Source organism: Mycteria americana, chromosome 1, assembly GCF_035582795.1.
Source record: "Mycteria americana isolate JAX WOST 10 ecotype Jacksonville Zoo and Gardens chromosome 1, USCA_MyAme_1.0, whole genome shotgun sequence".
Lineage (NCBI taxonomy): Eukaryota > Metazoa > Chordata > Aves > Ciconiiformes > Ciconiidae > Mycteria > Mycteria americana.
The window spans coordinates 76,689,371-76,710,647 of record NC_134365.1 but is presented as its reverse complement, the minus strand read 5'-3'; the positions used below and the strand labels follow the sequence as shown (position 1 = coordinate 76,710,647).

At 42.3% G+C, this 21,277-nt stretch overlaps 1 protein-coding gene across 3 annotated transcripts in view; it reads left to right on the top strand.

Moving 5' to 3' along the window:
- The window catches only part of ITPR2 (inositol 1,4,5-trisphosphate receptor type 2), a 269,451-nt gene that overhangs the window by 18,449 nt on the left and 229,725 nt on the right, over nucleotides 1–21,277 (top strand). For 2 of the 3 annotated variants that reach the window (XM_075506765.1, XM_075506756.1), the window contains exon 2: nucleotides 15,666–15,736. The exons of the other annotated variant lie outside the window; for it this stretch is intronic. In XM_075506765.1, the coding sequence (XP_075362880.1) occupies nucleotides 15,666–15,736 (71 nt within the window). The remainder of the gene's footprint in view (nucleotides 1–15,665; nucleotides 15,737–21,277) is intronic. 3 annotated transcript variants of the gene reach the window in all.

Here is a 21,277-nt window from a genome sequence, read left to right as displayed (position 1 = left end):
TGAACACAGTATTCGAGGTGCAGCCTCACCAGTGCCGAGTACAGGGGCACGATCACTTCCCTAGTCCTGCTGGCCACGCTACTTTTGATACAAGCCAGGATGCCATTGGCTTTCTTGGCCACCTGGGCACACTGCTGGCCCATATTCAGGCGGCTGTCAGTCAACAATCCCAGGTCCTTCTCTGCTGGGCAGCTTTCCAGCCACTCTTCCCCAAGCCTGTAGCGTTGCATGGGGTTGCTGTGGCCCAAGTGCAGGACCCGACACTTGGCCTTGTTGAACCCCATACAATTGGCCCCAGCCCATTGATCCAGCCTGTCCAGGTCCCTCTGTAGAGCCTTCCTCCCCTCAAGCAGATCAACACTCCCACCCAACTTGGTGTCCTCTGCAAACTTACTGAGGGTGCACTCGATCCAACTTAGTCCTTTTATTGAATGTTGTGATCTATGAGTCTTGCAACGCAAAAGAAGTGTCAGGCATTGCCTAAACACATGCTGTTTTATTTCCATATGTGAAATCAGAAAATAATGGAGAGTTCTGCATTAGAGAGGTACTTGGTGCAAGGCTGGCAGCTATGATTTCCAATCAGAGAAAAAGCTTGAGAAGAGCATGTCTATTTTAGCAGGAGGCCAGACCTTCTGCCACTCAGGCTGAAGCATCTCAATGTCCTCTTAAACGGAAGTGTTAATCAAAGTATAGCAGACTAATTGTTTATGTGAGTGGATGAGATTATTCCAGACAATGTGGTGCTGTTTGACTTGCAGCAAGAACTGTATAAACATACACAAAGCTGCACCACAGTGATAGTTAATTGGCTGATTATGTAATAAAATCTGGAAAGGTGATAAAAATGGAGCTGATTTTTGGGTAGGGGCTGTACTATCTTTTCAGATCAGCTTATAGCTGAGTATTTACTATGCACAAATGAATAGGGAAGCGTAACTAAGGCAAGGCAGTGAGCAGGTTTTTAATCTTAATGTGCCAGGCAGCGGGTTAACTTCTTGTGATAATGTGTTCAAGAGGGTTGTGGAGTGATAAGGAAAAGGTTAGAATAGTTTTACTGTGCTGAATATTATTGCACAATATTAGATTGACTTTAGCAGGACTTTTTAAATGGGGGTTGTGTACACCAATTAGTTTAACTTGAAACTAGATGTGAACTTTGGTATGCTTTTTTTGTGTCCAGGTTCCCCTTGCAGGGAAACTGTCCAGTAGCAGGGCAGCCTTGCTGCTACAGCCAAAATCACTATGGGAACCAGGGTGGCATGGATATAAACCTCAGGATCTCAGGCTTGCCTGTAGTTGCATTTAAGACTGTACACTGACACAAAGGGATAGAATGCACAAAGTACCTTGAAAGGTGGAACATGTTCTTCCTGGGAAGGGCCGCTAAAATGTATCCCACTTGTTTATATTTTTCCATTAAGAAAATAAAAGAGAGTAGCCTGAGAGAGCTGACATCTCCGAAAAGGGAAGCAGGTAGCTTTCTATTGCATGCTTCCATGGTCCCCACCACACTGGTGGAGAGCTGGTCACACAGGAGTAAGTAACGATGACTACTTACTCCATCACCCACCGTGTTCTCACCTTGCTCCAGTTCCTTGTGGTAGCTGCACGGTCCTCTTCAAACCAGGTCCTTCTTTTCGCCTGTCACTGCTCATATCGTTTCCCCCCCCTCACTCCAGCAGGTGCAGGACTCCTGCCCCCTCGTGCCTCATCTCCCTGAGGCCTTGGATCTCTGTCAGTGTGCCGTCCCACCGCCTGCCTCTCTCACACGTCGGATTTTCCCCCTTCCCCACCCACCTGTTGGTTGGGGGCACGTGTTGGGCACCCATGGTCATCGAAAACCGGTTGCTGCAGCAGGGCAAGCTAGGAATACCCACGGCGGTTCCTCGCGAGTTCCAGTCAGGGCTCTGCTCTGCGTGCAGAGGGGCTGGCCCTGAGGTGCTCCCTCCGCAGTGCCTCCTGCCGGCCAGCACTGACCAGCTGCTTGCCCAGCGTCGTGACAGGTCCTGGTGGTGAATGGAGAAGGGGAAATGATTTTTTTTTTCCCCCACGTATACAATGAAAGGAAGCACTGTAATAAACCGAGTGAGGTAAAAAAGCTTTCCCAGCACATTACCTTCTAACACTTCTTCATCCTGTTTCTCTGCTCCAGGTCCCACTCGGCGGGAGTCCCCTGTGGGGAGGTGCTGGGGAGGGTCACGTCCAGCGCCCGGCCTCCCGACAGCCGGCTGCTGCCCCTGCCGGCCCCTGGGGCCCAGGCTTCCTCGGGCAGAGCTGCCGGCGAGCCCTCGCTCGCTGCCGGGAAGGGGCTGCCAACGTGATGCTGTAGGCTGCGGCGGCTGCAGTGGGGTGAAGCGTGGTGGAGGGGCTTCGCTTTCTCAGCCGGCGTAGAGGGGGGCTGTGTGAAAGCCTCGCTTTGTCCTGTCGAGGGGAGGAAGGGCACCTTTCCCTTTGGTTTGAGCAAAAGAAGGTCTCGTGTACCTTGGCACGCTGGAGCCGGCGCAGAGCAGCGCCATTTCATTGCTGACATAGCAAAAGGAATAATAAAGTGTCCAGAAGTTAAGTAAAAGACAAGGGGGGAGGGTGGAGAGAGGAAATACTTGGAGATGTCTGCAGTGCTTCCTGTTTGTTTCTGAAAATTATGAGTCAGATCCCCCCACAAACAAAAGAGATGGGTTTGAAAAATCGCGAGATTTTTAAAAAGTAATCATGCATGGATTTGTTCTCTTGGTCTTCTGGCTTTTGTGCTTTCAGAGCTGGAGGCCATTTTTCACATTTCTCTGGGCAGTGGTGACAGCAAGGAACACATGCTCTTTTCCTTTTCGATGAAAGTAGAGGGTTTTTTAATATATATTCATACAGCATCAGGAAGCAGACCAATAGAGAAGATACCAAAAATCGCAAGATTTGGAATAAAATGTGTGATACCATCACAGTTCTTCTAGAGTTGATTGCTTTGACTTGAAAAACTTTTGCAACACGAGTTAGTTGTAACCCTCAAGCTGGTTTGCTTTTGCTTTATGAGATACATACTTTGGCGCAGGAGGGAGAAGGTGTGTTGTGTGCACCTGGATCGTGTTTGAGAATAACAGTGCTTGCAGCTCACTGATCCAGAACGAGGAACCATGCTCCTTTTTCCCAGGTAAAACATAGTCCGCATCTTCAAAACCCATGGATTTTATGGGATTGTAACGTGAGTGTTAATAAGTGTGTGTACAGCAATAATGCACTTAAAAGGAAAAATGAAGTGGATGCCATTCTTCCACTTACCCTATCACTGAAGTGCAGGCTTTTCTAGAAGACGTGATTTCTTTGTTTCTCTGCCAGTTAATTCCCAGTAAGTGTATGTAAGTGATAAAGGACTCCAGCTCTCCAAACAGAAAGCTATTATTTGCAGGCATTTTTCCCCTGTTACGGTGTCAGGATAAGCTGTATGAGGAGACCTGGAAGCATTTCCTTCAGCTGAAAAGAATGCTGCAGAACTGGAGGGCCTTAACGTAAAAGGCCAAATTCATTTCTTTGTAACAGAGCTTGTTGTTAAAGACACACCTTAGTAGGTGATATAACATTTGGAAAACTGACAGCACAGCCTGAGATTCAGTGCTCTTCGGTGTTCAGCAGAGTCGTTGCTCTGATGTTGATGTTGTGATACAAATCCCATCCTGTCCCAGCTCAGCATAATGTCAGTACTGAGAGTGCAGGTGGAAGCGCGAGGTCAAGAATGAGACCATTTAAAAAAAAAGTTCTGCTATGTCTGTATTAATAAACACATGCACACATGTGCTCTGGGGTGCTGGGAAGTGATGGTCTGTACCAGCAAACTGCTAAGAGCGTTTCCTGGTGTGACTTTGGCACTAATGCTGTGCCCGGACCTTGTGCAGGGATGGGGCTGGAGGATTCCTGGAAACTCCTCCTGGAGCGTGCAGCCACCCCGACTTGAACGCTGAGGTCTGCTGAGGCAGATGTGGGGTTTTCTGTGCCACTTGGCCTCAGACCCCGGGAGCATTCTTGGGCATGTTAAATTTGCTGTTGTGAGTATAGCCTCGCTGCATTAAAACCAGAGGGGACACTGACCTGCGTTGTGGTCAATTTGAGAAAGGTCTGAAGCAGTTTTGAGGTTTGAACCTGCTTATTACGGCATTTTCCCATTTTAAAATGCTAGTTAAGAAAGATTCACACAGGTAGCACAGCAATGCATTGGCTCTTTTTCCACCTTTACCTTCATGTCCGTAGTCAGAAGCTACTATTTTGCCATCTTGCTTATGGCCGCTGTTTCTTGACTCTCCTGCTTCCCAGTTCCTTCCCCTGTGGAAGGAGTGTTCCCAAGCCTTTCCTCTTCAGGTTGCTGCTTAGCGCTGGTACGTGTAACTCTCTTAAGCGAGCGTGTACAGGTTGGGTGTAGGTGTGGCAAAAGGCTCCCAGAGCTGTTCCCAGCAACTGGGAAAGCAGTTCTGAGAGAATCTGGAACAGCTCCCAGAATGATCTCTCCCAGTAGGAAACTGGCTCTGCTCAGTTTAAAAACAAGTAAATAGTCACCGTAATTTTTCAGCTGGTTTTTTTTTTTTTTTGGAAGGTATTTTTTAACTTGCTGCAGAAGAAACAGGAAAGCAAAGAGAATATGCAAAAATACCTGGCCCAGCTGCAAAAATTTGTAAACATTTATCATTGCAAAATGAAAATAAAAAAAATAAAATCTTTTGTTGAGAGAATTGGAACACGTGTTGATGTGAAGTGCTCTCTTATCCTTTAATAACTGTGCATAATTCTCATTACTATCAGTGAGAGCTGGACACATATCAAAGGATGAGCAGACCTCGTTCAGTGAATTCCTGCAAACCAAGTCGTCATCCCCAGAGGCAGAAGTAAATGCTGAAACCAGCAGCAGGATTTTGGGAGCTGAATTACGTGTTGGGTACAAGCTTGATGGTGGTGACGTTGCTAAACTGAGAGCTGTCTCCTTTTAGCTGAAAGCAAAACCAGGCAGCGCCGTACTTCCAGAGCGCTGCCGTGGCAAGAAGGTGGTTGGGGAAGGCTCACGTTCCTGGTATAAAGCCCAGGTCTGTCCCCAGTGCCAGGATATAGCAGGCCACGTGGAAGGGGGCTACGGCTAGTGGGGGCCCAGGTTGTGTTGCATGGTTGCGGTGGCTCAATAGTGCTGGTCGGCCTTGAAGACAGCCTCTGGGGCAGCTAAAGGAAGGTACGCTAAAGAAAGAATATAAAAAGCACTGGGTCAGATGCTTAGTTGCTGTAGAAAAGTGCTGTTTGACTAACTTCAGTGGAATTATACATGTTCACACTAGCTCAGGACTTGTCACCGTTCGAAGGCCTCTGAAATGAGGCAAGTCCTTTCTTCATTTGGTATCCTGACAGGTAACAAAGGTTGTAATATAGAGCATTTTGGTATCTGTATTATCTAAAAAAGGGGAATTTTTTTAACTTTAGCAAAAAGTTAGGCACATAAGATTTGCCATTGCTGTGTGAAATAAACACTGCAAAATGTGTAAAATGTCAGCATTTTGATTAAGAAATGTTTTCCACGCACAGTTTTACATAGTGCGACATCAATTGACCTGCCGGATTATTACTGTTTCTGTTACAAAATGGAGAAAGAACTTGGTTTGATTTCCAGAATCTAGATTCCAAGTTGTGTTTGCAGGATTGTTAATTTGTGCATATGTATTTGTGTATGTTTATGTATGTATGTGTTTGTCTGTATGTATGTTATTGTCCCAGAAATTGTTGAGGTTCGTTAGAGACCTTACAGTAGCATTTGAGGCTGGTTTGTCTACTTAAACAACAGTATTTTTACATTATGCTATTTCAGCCAAATGTAAATTTCCTAATTCTCTCCTTTTGCTTATACTTCCTTTATACAATAAGTGTTGCCATTTTGATGTGTAGGTGTGAATGCCTTCATTACCGTTTTCGGTGATGAAGTCATTTTTTGATCACCGGACAGATATTGGTATTTCTCAACAGTATTTTTCTGGGTAAACCTTTCTTTCTGTTTTCATTAAATGGTGTTAACAGTGGCAAATTCAGCCTTTCCGATTCCTTTCAGTAGCACACAGCTCTTCAAAACAGTCCTTTCAAGTGGTTGTTCACAAATATGTGCAACGTAGCTATAGACAAAGCTGAGTAAAAAGCACAAATTCTTCTGGTGCAAGCTGAACGTAGAAGTTCTTTTGATTGTGATTATTTTCTCTCTACTGCTGGCTTGGCTTCGCCGTCTCTAGCTGAATAGATAACCCTGCAATGAGTTCTGTGTGTCTACTTGATTTTGAGACCAGTGATGCTATTAATAGGACCTCTTTTTGGAAGTCACTATGTACCAGTCTGATAGGGACTGATTAGTGAATTACATGCCTAAAATTCACGTAAAGATGCAGGCTTGCATAGTCCTGAAAATCCCGTTTTTAGGTAGCAGTGGTCACAGTGTCAGTGTTTCTAATGTATGTTATGTGAATATACCTAGTAATTCTACTTCATCCATGCTTTCTTACATTGGGAGAGCTGAGTGGCAGACCTGTTATGGGTAGTTGTAAGGTGTAAGCAAGCAGAGTTAAAGTTACATGTTTAATCTTAATTTTCTGATTTACTTCTAAGTAAGCATCGCTGTTTGTGTTGGGCCAAATACTAGACTTGTTACAGTATTTGCATTCAATATGTAGCTAGTTGGGGTAACGGTTAAGTAGAAGAGCTCCAGAAGTTAGATTGTACTTAAAAACTTTGATGAAGGATGCCTCAGATGCTCCTAAAATAAATAAAGGGAATATTTGGAGATTATCATGGATGTTTGTGGTATGTGGCCTCTGCCCTGAAAAACATGAATATAAAGCCTCAGTTGAATACTGCATGTGGGATAATACTTCAAAAAGACTGTTGAACAGCTGATGAGCAGATGGTGACATTTTTGGATTTTCGTGTATGATAATATGCTCAAAGAACTACAATATTTTAATACGTGTTCACTTCTACAGTGTCCCACTTGTTAAAGTCTTGTCCTGAAATGATCAAATTTCCAGTTTTAACAAAATTGTAATAATTAATACAGCTTTCTTTACCTTCTTCATTTTGTGTACAATTAACTAAAACGGTCCTTCACAACTGCCCTCGTGAGCAATAGTTGAGCAAGCTTAATTGAACCTGAAGGAAGGTTTTTCTCTTTTGTTCCACTACTCCTCAGTGGCTGGAATCTTTTGCGACAAACTGCATCAGCGTAAAAATCCTCACTCTTGAATGTATACGGTGGGTCACACTGGCTATCTTTAAAAAAAAAAAAAGACTTTGCAGACTTCAAGAGATGCGTATTCTTTGTACCCTATGTGTAGGTATATTAACATAACGTTCTTCTCTGGTTGTTGGAAACCTGGCAGTGAGTGCACACCTCCAAGAGTGCAGTGTTATCAGTCTTGTTTTGCTGAAGGATGCACAGAAGGAAGGTGGACGGGAGCAAGAGGAATCACTCAACCAGGTCCCCCTGGGTTTCTCATCTGCATCTCAGCCAGGCACAAGAAAAGAATTGCCAGGCATTCAGGTTGAACTAGGAGGAAAGCCTTGCAGAATGCTATTACCTCCATCCTGAGATGGTTGGGGGTCTCACTTAACATGTTTTTCCAAAGCGTAGTCATCTCAGAGTTACACAATTAGCAAATAGATGAGGGAGAGAGGAAGGCCGAGTCCAGGGGATGTTTCATCCTCCTATTTTACACATCTGCCCTAGAGTAGGTTGTTATTGCCCTCTGGAGGTGCCTGTCTCTCAATCTTGACTGAAAAAGGATCTCAGATGATGGATTTGAGCAAGACCCTTACGCTTACTTGGCTGAACCGAGGCCACCAGAATGCCATGTTCCACCCCATCTCCCGGTGAGATTGGTTTGGCAATGGTGAGCACGGTGGTGGTGGTGGTGGTGGGCTCCTTCTGTTTGAAGAGTCTCCCGTATAGCCGTGCACTTGGTGCTGACACTGCTTCTTATTTAAACAGCTCTTCACCCCCCAGTGCACTTCTGGGAAGGTAGGGTCATTGGGGTGAAACCTTGGCCTGAGAGACATCAGCAGAAAATTTGCCAGTAAGTTCAGAGAGAGCCAGGATTTCACCCAAAAAAGAAAATGTTAGTAATGGAAAAATTGTCCAATCTTCCAAGTGATGCATATTGCTAGTGGGTCTATGTTCTGCAAGCCACTGCTGCTTTCTGAAAGCTCTCCTAATATTCATTTTATCCTTCCCATTCCTTAGCTTTAAAAGAATGTCTCACTACAAATTTCATCCAAAAGAGTATGTTTTCCTCTGCAAGATTTTCTTCTATCGAATGCCTTTAGGCTACCACAACAACCTTGTATGATAGAGTTTTACTTTTCATACTTTCAAAAAAAAAAAAAAAGGAAGAAATCAGCCGTTTCCTTGGTTTTATGGGAATATAATTTGTTTTTCAAAGGTACTGAGACAGACTGAAGCCAAAACAAGCCTGGGAGCAGAGCACTAGCATTTCGGAGAAGTGTAGCAGGAGTTTGACTGGGGAATGAGCAGGGTGGGGTGGGCTGGCACACCTCCTCCCATTGCCAATTCCCGAGTCCCCTTTTGACAGTAGAAAATAGGTATGCTTGGCACCACTGAAAAGTGACTTAATGTGTGTTGTATTGATGTGAGGATCTTGAAATACTGTGTGAATGTTTATTTACTCGGCAAAAATTAGTATGCACAAGCTAAGTTCAGTACCATTTTCCCTGTGCATAAATGACTTGCCTATTAAGCAGGCCAAGAAAATTGCAAAATTGAGACTAAAATGTAAGACTCATGTTTTCTCCCCTCCACTACAATCTCCAAATAACACTTTATTCTGTTGTAATCATTTATTTTAACTCTATTCTTATAATTTATTCTAATTCGCACAGTGTTTTACATGTAACTATAACTATAAAATGGATAAACAAATTCTACTTGAACAGGTTTCTGGAGCTTTTACAAGCTAAAAGCATGACTGGATATAATACAATACAAAAGAATGACAAAGTGACATTCAGGTTTTATAGCTGGATTACTTAATTGAACAGGCAAAACTTCTGCTCTTTTTTTGTCTTTTCTCCCCCTCCGACATGCAAGCCTGCAGGTGCGGTTACAAGAATATATGAATGCCCTATCAGATAAGGAAAAAACCTTTAGGGCTGATTATCAGTGCAACTGTTAGTGCAAATGTGGAGCTACCTACCTGCATGCTGTTGTTTTGTTTCCCAGTGTGTGCTTGGTATCTTGCTTTCTGCCCTTCTGTCTCCATGGCATTTGATAATAGAATTCTAAGTGACCTGTGGAAGCATTTTTCACCCTGCTGAGAATGGCTGAGTGTACCTGATCTATGTATCTGAGATAAAATGCACCCACATTCTTGTTTTACACTGAGGATGGTTTATGGTGAAATTTGTCTGCTGTTTAAGACACTTTGAGAAGTTTGGAATATTTTAGATGCATAGAAGTTTGTTTTCCCAGAGTAGGGGTATTCATTTAATAGCTTCTTTCAACCTGTGTTAAGCTTTGTGTTTGTAGCAATTAAAATTTGTTCAGAAAGGAAAGGATAAAATTGCTAAAGTTTGAGGCAGGCACGAGTCAGACTTTCTAGTCTCCCTCTGTGCTGCTGCACCTTATGGGCATGTAGTGCAGTTCTTGTTAAATATTGCGTACTGCGATCCTCCCATTTATCAAAAGGGATTTTTAATGTGGAATCTTCCTAAATGGTACAGAGGCTTAATAGCCCTGCTATAAGTGCAAGGAAGATCTTTTTTATTTTCTGTGCAAGCTGGGGTTAATGTAGGAGACCCTGAAAGATCACAGATGTGAAAAGACGATGATGAAAAATTCAGCTTTGGAAAGGGAAGAGGCAGGAAAAAGGACAAATTTCATACAGTGGAGCTAAATCATAGGACTTTAAATCATTTGAATCAGGACTGGTAGTCAAAAAGGAGTATGAACTCCCATTTTGGGAAGGGTGAGGTATGATGACTGTAGATTTTTGGCAGGAGACGGCTTGAAGCAGGCAAGAAGTGGGCTGACCTAGATGCCTGATAAGAGGCTCAATGAAATGAAAAGTGGGTGGACTTGGAGAAGAACTGGGTGGACCTGATTGTTTTGGCGCTTAGGTATTTGATGCTTGATTTCCAGGGAAGCAAAATCTTAGTAACCTATTGTTTGTTATTGGTTGGCTTCTTAGTGCTATGAGTAACACCTCTCTTCCTGAGCCGTTACTGTGTGATGGGGTGTGTGGAGCGCGGGAGAGGCTTTGTAGGTGAGAGCTGCAGTTAGGAAGGGAAGAAGCACGTTGGGTGGAAGGTGCTCTGGAGGAGTGTTTCTGATAAGGAGGTTGCGTATGTGAAGGGTCGCCTGAGGAGCAAAGGAAGGGAGGCTTTGAGGGCTGGTCCTTTGTTCACAAAGGGGGTGTTGAGGTTATGTGGCTTTGGGATGTAACCTCAGCATGATTTGTGAACTGATGTTGAACAAAGATATTGCTTGGCTCCACTGGCAATTGAAATGTACAGCTCCTCTTGCTGCTGTCTGTTGTCAACATTGCCCCCTCTTCCTGCTGCTGTCAGGCCTTGTGCTGCTCAGAGAATCAGTGAAATGATGATACCATTAAGAAAGTAAAAGCTGAGCAACTGAAAGTAAAAGCTGAGCAACTGAGAGTGTCTTAGATTGAAGACATTGCCTCTAGCTTAGTTTATTCAGCTTTTTGAGGAGTAAAATATGTATGTGCAAAGAGTACCAAGCTGAGTTCTGCTCATTTCCGTGTATTGTAATAGTTAGACATCAGTAGCTGGGTCTTGCATTTTTAAAAAAGTTATGCACACACATGCATATATGCATAGCGTGTATGAGGGAGTCTGCGTGCTTGTGTGTTTTGTCTTGCGTGTTTGTTTAGGTATTGTTTTGCTCAATAATATTGGCTACAAAAAGTGGAAGTCTCTGTTGGTAGGAAGAAACAAAAATAGACTTCAGAATGACATTTTTTAAAATCGAATGCACAAAGCTAGGATAAATGAATATTATGTGGCTGCTTTCTTGGACAATCTAGAAAGCATCTTACGTTATGCTCTAAATTAATTAAATCCATCATCATTACTTTTCTATTTTTTTCCTTACATTGGTTTTTGTTCTTCCAGAAGACAACTGTATCTCAGTAGTAAATTTAAAATAACTCATCACTGTGAACAGTTTTTCTAGGATTATTGTTGTACAACTATTCCTTGACCCTTGCGCTACATCTGCAAGTTCCTAGAAACCTTTGGTGTATTTACCTTTAGCCTGTGTTAGGTAATCAGAGGAGCTTGTAGGACATGAAGACTCATCCAGCATATATGATTCATACCTGTAAACCCAGGTACCATTAGTCTTTTCTGCCAACATACCTGCCTTATCAGTTATACTGCTACCGCCTAGTCCTGCTCCTCCCATCCTTCCTCCTGTTTCCCCAAATACACAGTGAGTCCCCGCTGGTTCTTCGCAGACTCATTCTGCTTTTTCTGTCAGTGAAAGTCCCTGCAAAGGCTGCTGCTCTACATGGTAGAAAGATTTAGTGGGAATTACTGCAAATTATTGTTTCCCTGCTTCTGCCCAGTGCCCAGGGAGCGGGGCGATATTAGAAGGTGTATGGGAAGTTTGAAGTTGTTTGTATTAGGCAAGTTCTGAATACAAATGATGAATAGTATTGGGAGAAGTTGATCCTCTCCTTTTGTTGCTGAAACAACAAAAATGAGAGGCACTATATTTGAAACTGCTTGTAAATACGTTTACACAGGTGCTACCTTATACATGGAATTCATTGTTGCAAGATACTACTAAATTGAATGCTTATACACATGTTTGGCTTTGCATGTGGTGAGAAAGGACAGATTTAACCCCACCAAATGATGGGGGAAAATGAAGGGAGAGGAAGATAGGTGCAGGACTCTGTACAGGTTTGTGCTTTGACCACTTCAGGTGATACGGTGTCCTGGCTAATGCTAACGGAGAGTTGAAAGCTGCCTTTACTTTTTTCCCCTGCCTCTGCTGAGAAGCACACCTTAACTCCGAGGCATTGCTTTAGATGGTTTCAGTTCTTGTTTAATGTGGCTTTGTGCACTGTAGCGTGAGGTCTTAATGGCTTAAATACCTGCTAGTCTGTGAGGTTGGCTGCATGCAGCGGCATGGTGAGGAACGGCCCATGCTTCCCCTGCAGCAAGTAGAAAAACTTTCAGTGGCTTCAGTGGGAGAATTGCTGGGCACCTAAGACAAGCAATCCCATGAACGTTGTTACTTTCAGACCCTAATTCTGCAATTACTGAATACAAAGGAGTATGCGTAAAGTCCAGGGCCATAATTATTATTTTGACTTTTCTGATGATTTATCTTAGGCACCAGTGAACTACTGTACAACTTAATTACTACAGCAGTGCAACAATTACTTGGAGGCATTGTGCATAAACCGGATATTTGTTGTGTTCAGGGAAGAACTTGCACAAATAAAAATCATATCATACGTGTGCAGGGAACTCCTTTGTCATTCATATGCTGCCAGCATATGAAAAACTGATACGCAGTCATGATGTATCTGCCAGGTACTGAATGACAACAGAGGGCACAAAGCAGTATTGTCTGCAGTCCAGCTGAAGAATTAACCCTTTGAAGTTTGCCAAAGCTGCTTTGATGATACAGTGGCTTGAATATTGGCATAATAATTTAGATCAGTATTTAAATAGCTAGCAGATTTGATGATATAATATAGTAAATCCCGCCTTTATCAGAAAAGTCTTGTTTGGTGCAGTTCGGCCTCCTATGCAAACCAGCAAGCGAGCGATCTTAAAACGTGCTGTGCCGTGGCCTGACAGAAGCTGCAGGTGCCCAGGACCTTCTGTAGTCAAGCCTGTTGTTGGGTTTCACACATCTCAAATGGATTGTTTGCAGGTTACAAAGGTCATGAATTACTGGTCGTTTAATGCAGCCACCTAGCATGCTTCAGTAACAAACCAACAGCTGCCTTTTGGCTCAGTATAAAAAGTGGGATTTGAATATTCTGAATTGTGTATCAGAGGAAGTGGTCTGTGTTTGAAGAGCCTCTTCTGTTCCAGTCTACAGAACAGGCTGAAGTCTTGCATCATGTGCAATATGCAACTCGGCTCTCACTACGGTACCGTAACAAGCATCTCCACAGTAAACAAGTAGCTACTGAACTCTTCAAAGGACATACTGCTGGAATACAGGATGAATGTCATTATATGGAAATTTTGGGGATTAAATTGTTGGAAGGCTGCTATATAGACAAAGCAATACTTTAGTCAGATTTTTGTCCTGTGTTGTAAAATACTTTGTAAGAAACAAAGGTGTCAGAAGCTGAGGCACTGAGCAAGGGCTCAGGACGTGGTGTTTCTGGTCTGTCGTGCCACTGTCCTGCCACATGTCAATTAATGTTTTTGTCCTGTCATTTCGTGTCTATAGGATGGGAGTAGCAGCAGTTCTTTTCTCCTTTGTCTTCTCTGATGTCTTTAGTTCCTCATGACTGCAGAACTCATTTATGGTGCTTATCTTTGTGCCTTTAGAGAATGCTTAAGTGAAAGTGATTGATATTAATTGTTTAATGTCTATTTTCTGAGCCTTGGAAGTCTAACGTGTTTGAACACAGCAGCTAACTGGCTCAGAGAGTGTGCAGGATCTTGCTTGTTTTTCTCAGCACCAACACCTTGTTTTCTATATGGCTTTTGTTATGGTGATGTGGCGCCATGATGAAAGTTTAGCATTTCATCCGCAGTTATAGTTGTCACGAGGGTGCACAAGTTGTCACCAAGGAACACAAGATGTTCTGTGTGAATTATGCCCAGCTTCCAACGTACTGTCCTCCATCCTGACAGTGCTTAAGGGTCAAACCTTATGGGTTCATTCAGAAACCCTTTGAGGGATTTTGTTGAGGGGGAAGTACTTCTTGGTGTTAAAATCCTTTGGCAAAGCTTCTGTTAAGGTAGTCCTTTCCAGCCCTGTTTCTTCTGTGACTCTAGGTTTTAGGTGCTGTTTATAGGAAGCTTTGGCCCATTAGATCATAGACAGAGGGCATCTTGCAGGACTGACTCTTCCTAAGTCCTGCTTTCCAAACCTCATTTTGTTCTTGTTAAGCCTGGCCTAACCTAGACTGTGAAAAACACAACTCCATGAGGCCATGGAAGGTCCCCTGCCTGCTCCTGGAACTGTTACTTCAATTCTCCTTCCTCACTGACACCTCACGTTTGCATCCAAGTATGTTATGAAATCCAAGCTGCTGACTTCCAAAATTCTTTATTGTTTTCGCTTCTGTTTCTGGGAGCTGCAACCACAGTGGGCAGCTTGTCAGCTGTCAGCTTGCTAGAGGTAGAAAATTCATGGGCATGCTGGGGGATCGGTCTTGCTGTGCTCGTGGCTAGATGCAGAGCCTTCACCAACTTGAGTGAAAACTGAACGCACCCATTGTGTAATTTGGCTGAACCCAAATTGTGCTTTTTCTGGCAATTTCCCATAGAAAATGCTGTTAAGACTGTTGCTGTGAAGTGGCAGGGCAGTAGTGTGTCCTTAAACATGATTTTCCTGAATAATTGTTTGAAACAGGCAGATTATTTACAGGATGCTTCCTGAAAGGAAGCTGAATTTATGTTTAGGAAGGTCTGTGATAAGATTAACAGTTTATATTTTTGAATTTTATTGTTTATTTAACTTCTAAAATATTGTGAGAAATACATTTGATTTGTTATTTAGATTTTCTGCTGTGGATTAAATAAGTGCATATTCATTTTAGCAAAGGAAAATATGGTCCTGTGAGTTTTGATTGGAGCTGAATCTTAATTCCACATGCCTCCTCGGAGGAAAAAGATTGGAAATGGTGAAGAAGAATAGCAGAATGTTTAGAAACTAAAATCCAAGGCTCTTTATCAGATTCCAGATTCAAATTCTAGATAAAACAGTGTTATGAAACAGCAAGTCACTGGAGAAACCCCCCTGCACATCCCGATCGTGTAAGCAGATCCACATATACTCTTGTACCCACGTGAAGGCTGCTTACTGTGCATCCACTTAAAAGTCCTTAGTGGGGATGCAGGAATCTGCAAGCGTGGGACAGCTTGCAAGCGTAGGGCAGTGCTAACCCGCAGTGCTTTAAATGTCCTTTCTTGTATCAGATACAAGTGTGCCTTCCCAACATTCTTCTTTGAGGTCTTTTTCCAGGGCTCGTATAAGTGGCTCAGAGTCTCTCTATTGATTTTGATGAATTTTGGATTATGCTCTAGGGTAACGGCTGTGAAAATCTGACAGCTGCAGAAAACCAAAATGTTTCTGATTCAGGGTTAATGGGCTCTAATGAAAGAAAACAAGAATTTTACATGTAACATCATTGTACAGGGTGTAACAAAAGGGACTTTAACCAGATTTAAATGAAGTGGGATCTGAAATATAGGCCATAGTTTAGTGCACTAGAAGAAATCCTCTTTCTTGAAGGAAAATGTAGACTTTTCTTTTCTTGGTTATGCTTAGTAACTGAATAATAGGCTTTCTAAGGTATTTTTTTAATTAAATTGGAGAAATGTGTAAGCTTCTGTATCTATGGTGTGACAGGTATGTCTCTGCATTTATATACACTGATGTCAAATGCATATTTTAGTAAGTGTAATAACTTTTGTTTTTCTAGGTTAGTGGATGACCGCTGTGTGGTTCAGCCAGAGGCAGGTGACCTTGCTAATCCTCCAAAGAAGTTCAGAGGTCAGTAACTGGGGATAATTTTTTTTAATGACCGATGGATGCATGTTCTAACTCCTTGGGCAGTTTGCCTTACCAGACATGTAACTTCCCAGATGCCTTCATGGTTTGTGAACACATTGCCGAAGTTTCAAACTGGAATGTGAATGACAGATTTTGAGAACTAAATACCAAATCAGCAAAGGCACGAGGGGTAGGTGGAAAACATGGGGAAAGGGACTAATTTTCTTGTAGTCCAAGAGTTGGTTGCTCTCTTCTGTACACCAAGTGCTGATCCCCCGCTGTGTGACCAACTCTTTGCTCCAGCCCTGGTCTTACTGTAAATGGGAAACAAGCTCGTGAGGTTCAAAACTACTTGAGCTGCTGGTTTGTTTATTTTTTTAAAAGATAAGACAACATTTTAGGGACTACCCCCAAATATTTTGTCAGCTTTTTGTTTTGCTTTTGCTTAAAACTGTATCTGATTTTTCTCAACTTCCTTAGACATGACCTTGTAGATTTGGATAATTCTGCTGTTTTGCTTATTGGAAAAAATCACAATGCACTGACAACATGCAGTTTCTACTTCTTGAATGCTAAAAAATACTCCTGCGATATTAGAAGTTCTGTGTGTTTATATGCAGGGAAGGAAATAAAACCTCTCAGTCTTGTCTATACTTGATTTAAGATTGGCTCTAGTAGAGAGCCAAAGTAGAGCCTTACTAGCCTGATCCAGACCTTTTTTGGCTTAAATGGGCTTGGATTCACACCTGTTATGAGGTAAAGACAGTTATGGCTTGCCTGGTTTAGAGCAAGGGAAACGTGTTTCATGGCTGCTTGTATCTATCTCAAGGGGTTGCACTGACATTCTTAACCTTATTATTTTATTTCCAGTGTTTATTATACTGTAGTATGTGTATGCTATTATTGCAAAAAAGTTGCATTTAAAACATTGAAAGACTGAAGTTCTGCTTTCCCAGAGTATTCAAGATTTTTTTGCCATTATATATTCAGGAAACATCAGGAGTTGGTTCCAGTTCCAGCTGTGAGCATTCAGCACATTGGCAGATCTTGGAAGTTGAGAAAGTGAGGATGTATACTTAGAAACTAATAGTAATAAATTTCAGTCACTTGTGTGATGTCATGGAATAACTTTATAGCAGAGCTAGGGATAGCATCTAGTTTTTCCAGTGTGGCTTTCAGGCTACCTAACTGTGATTTCACCCTCTCGCTGCCTACAAATACATGTTTAATTCACAGCTTCAGGTTGCACAAAATTTCAGTTGGGGATTCTTTGGACAGTATTTCTGTGACTTCACCACCCTGATGTGTTCCCAAAGTAGAACATATCCAGGTTTCTAGATGAGAGAGGTGTCACTGGAAGAGATTTGCATGTGGTGGTATAATTGCAGAATACATCCAAATCCCTACAACTAAGGAGCTGAACACGAGGTTAAAAAGACAACCTTAATTTTTTCATTGTCTAACATTTGAGGGCTTGATTTTATAACTTCAGTACAGTAGAGTTCTTTTATTGCAGTTCTGTGATGTTTTGTGACGTTCTTTCCTAACCTGAAAAGGCAAAGAAGGAAAAAGTTATAGTGTTCTGTGTTCAGTTTTTCAAAAAAAAAGGAAAAAAAAGAAAAAAAAAGACAAAGTGATTTCAACAGCATCAAGAAGGTCTGGGAACTTTGATCCAGGTGCAAGGTTATTGAACTCTCAGTGCTAATGGCATGCCATCAGTGGTGGCAGTAGTACATGTGTACGTAGATCAGATGTCAGAAGGGGATGAGGCACAGACAAGACACACAGCTGTTTGCTGCTGCTGGGGGAATGCAAGGACTGTACTTCTGAGTTACATCCCAGCTTCTGCAGGGGAATGTTTTCTATTAGTTGTAGACAGTTTTGGCTCTGTTCCCTATTGCAACCTCTGTCTGTTGCTTGCATAACACATCCCTTTATCTCTAGTTGCCTCTGCTCCCACTTCCCCACAGCATCTAACCTTTCCTTTCATCTAACTCAGATCCTCTGCTTCTTGGGGATCCCCTCTTCTCCCTTTCCCTCCCTGCCCCAAAAGTTGTTACTAGCTACTTTCCTCCTCCTCCTCACTGCTGCCTCTTAGCTCCCTTGGGCTCCAGCAGCCTCTCTTCCTGTCACTCCTTGCTGGTTTAGGGTGCACCTGTATCTGACTTAATTTTGAAGTGGCTTGCTTAGCTATTGCTAACATTGCGGTAGCGTGCAAATTTGGATGAACTGCAACATCTGTAGGAGAAGCTAAATTAGTGAAAAAGTGGGTTTTGTCACCTTAATTGATGCCCACCATGAAACCTGCCATGCTCTAACATCACGGCTATATTGTTAGGGGCCGCATCTAGTAGCATTTTCATGCTGCTTCAGGTATGTGTAATCAAGTGGCATTCAGGAGAATGGCTGCAGCAAAGATAAAGCCATCGTTTGGTTGTTTTCTCCTTCATCTTACAAGTCAAATTCTAACTGTGGGAATAGCAGGGGTTTTGCTGAGAACAGAGCAGAAACTTGCTGTCTAATTCGGGTTTAGTGTCTGGTATTACAGAGGTGTCTGTATTACGAGAGCAACCAAAAGCACACCTCTGCCATGCTTTGTTGAATTTCTGGGCTCTGCTCAAGAGCACTGAGGCAAAAGAGTTGGTAGATGTTGTTCTTATAACCAAGAAATGTAAGCAAAAACCGTATTTTTTCCCCCCAAGAATCTTCTGGGAAATAGCATTCAATTAAAATGGTGAAGTTAATAAAAACAAACAAAAACTGCTTTAAGTAGGTTCTTGACATAAAAAGAAGACTTAGACATGAATGATTAATTGAATGATTAGACACAAGCAACTAAAAATAGCATCTAACAGCAGGAAGAGTAGGGCCTCTTCAGTAATAGGAACTGCTGTCTGTATGGTTTACAATGTTTTTATCACTGATAGCTGAACTGGCGTTGATTTGAGGTTAGAGCACGACCTAAGAGTAAAAGTAGTATGAGAAAGGCATGTTTCTAACAAGATGTTTAGATTCCAAGGACTGTCTCTGAAAATTAACACCAGAGGACTATGTTTGTTCTTTTTTGGTAATATTTTATCAGCCCTTTCCCCAACAGAGAAAAAAAGAAAAGATTGTGTTTTCTAACTACTTGTATCCCTCCTACAGAGTTCACTCAGAGATCAAATTTAGGTATAGAGCTGTTGGCCTGAACTGAAAGCCGACGTAAAGAAGTGTCTCAAAATAGCAGTTTCATTTTTGTTACGTGTTTACTTTCTTTTTTTTGAGTGGGTGGTAGCTATTCTAGTTGTTTCAGAACATCCTACAAAATGGAGTATGGTTAAGCTAAAGAAAGCTGTGGTTGCTTTTCATTCTGTGTCCGTACAAAGAAGCTGTGGTCCAGATTTCCCCTTCAGTCACACTGGAATGAACCTGGAGTAGCTCTGTGTTCATCAATGTGCGTATCCAGATTTGCATCAGTGCAAAGGAGGGCAGAATTTGGTCCCACACGTGTTTCCTGAAGTCTGTTGAAAAAAAGAAAAAAAAAAAAAAAAAAAAAGGCGTTTGCTATTTTGCAGTTGAATTTAAGGGACTGATCAAGCCAGGTGCTTCTTGTCCTAATTCTAACTGAAGCTAGTGAGAGCTAAAGCACTTAGTGTTGTGCTGGAAATGCTTACCCTGCTGCAGGGCCAGGTTCACAGAGGTTAGGAAGAACAGTGTGTGCCAGAGGTCCGGTACCTCTGAAGAAAAGTCACATCATGAGCAACAGAACTGCAAGTTTCCTTAGACTGTGACCTTAAACCCACTTCAGCTTGATGCTGTTATCTACAGTGGGAAACACTTTCAGCTTCCAAGGGGTAAAATAGCACAGATAAGACCTGCTTGTTGGTCAAATTTAGCAACTCTCAAAAAGGAGAACAAGTCTCTCCTCTGTTTTAAATGTAAAATCACTTAAGTTCTTAAACTGATTTAAACTTCCCTACATTTTATACTCCTTTGTCTTGAGGCATCTTCAATGACAGTGATGTTTGAGTTCCTAGATATCTTCCTCTTGCCTTTCTCTCAATTTTTAGTCTGTTCTAAGCTTTTTCTGACATTGTTCTTTTCTCTCCCTTCCATTACGTTCCTCTGCTCTCTTTCCTTTCCTCCTCCTACCCTTTCCTCTCCTGTCTGCCATTTTCCTTTTTACTTGCCTTCCTCTACATCGTTTTGGTTTGTCCTTGTGTTTTCTTCTTGTTTCTCTCAGTTCCATAATTGCTTTCATTTTCTTCTCAGACTCCTGATCACTTTTTCTGTTGTCCTCCTTAGGACTCTTCATTGCCCCACTCCTTGCTCCCTTGCATTCCTCCCTTTCCATTCTCACTTCGGCTCTTTTTTACTTTTCTGTATTTTTTCCAAAACACATAGATTTGTACACACTGTGATTTAATAGCCCTATCACTTCCACTTACCCATTTGTCAGCCTGCTGGTTTAAGTAAAGCCATGTGATAATTTCTCTAGTTCTGCAAATCACGGAAATCTTCCATGACGGGCAAGAGTTGAATTTCTAACACTTAAAAAAAAAAGGGGGGGGTGGGTGGGGGGGAGAGAAAGCATCTGACAAATATTGTTCTAAGCCATCTTTATCCAATATCAAGAAACATTTAAAAGGCACAATATGAGTTATTTTCCTTTTCAGACTTCCTGAGCGTAGTTGCTTTTTGCTGAGAGGATGTGCTGTGTGTGGTTGTTCCACCCACTACTGCCTTTTGAAGACTGGCATTTTGTGCACATTTGCAGGCTCAGGCAGACGGTCAGCTGGGTGCTGAGTGCATCCCCTGTGGATCGTGCCCCGCTCTCTGGGAGTTGCCGCTTTCCATCTTTTGGTTGTCCTGATTAATGCATGTCATTTTTTTCCCCCATAAAATAAGTAATTAATATGTGTCTCAGCACTCATAATTTGTCATATTTTCTTACTTTCTAATAAGCCAAGGTGTAGTGTAGGAGGCTAAGCCTAGAGTGTGGCCAGGAAGAGTTTCCCCTTTTTTTCCATTTTATAAAGAAAACTTGAAGTGATTTTTATTGTTTTAAAAATGTGTGTGGGCTGGGGTGGGCAATGTTTCTCATTTTCTCCATCTTCACTTCATGCACAAGTAATTGAAATTTTGCCTGGAAGATTTTGTGGGTATGAGAAAACTGATGAAACTGCAGAAGTGGAACGCATGAAAGTTTAGTAAGTGAAGCTGGCTGATACTTTTAAGCTATTTGCTTTAAAGCTATTTGTTTACCTTTGATAGTGCCTACTTAATTAGTGTCCTCAGGAAGAGAAGCATTTATGTAAAACTCTGTAAAATAATGAGTTAGGAACTAGGACTATCTGAGAATGTCTGGAGAAGTTAGAAGAGACCGTCTGTCTCAGGAGTGGGTTGCTAGACTGACGTCCAGGAGGGCTGAGCTTTTGATCTACTGTGTGTGCTGGAAAGTTGCTTTATAATCTTATGCCTCAGTTTCTCTTTTTTCCTGTTTATTTAAACTATAGCTTCTCTAGGGCTGGCACTGCTCCCCCCCCCCCCCCCCCCAAT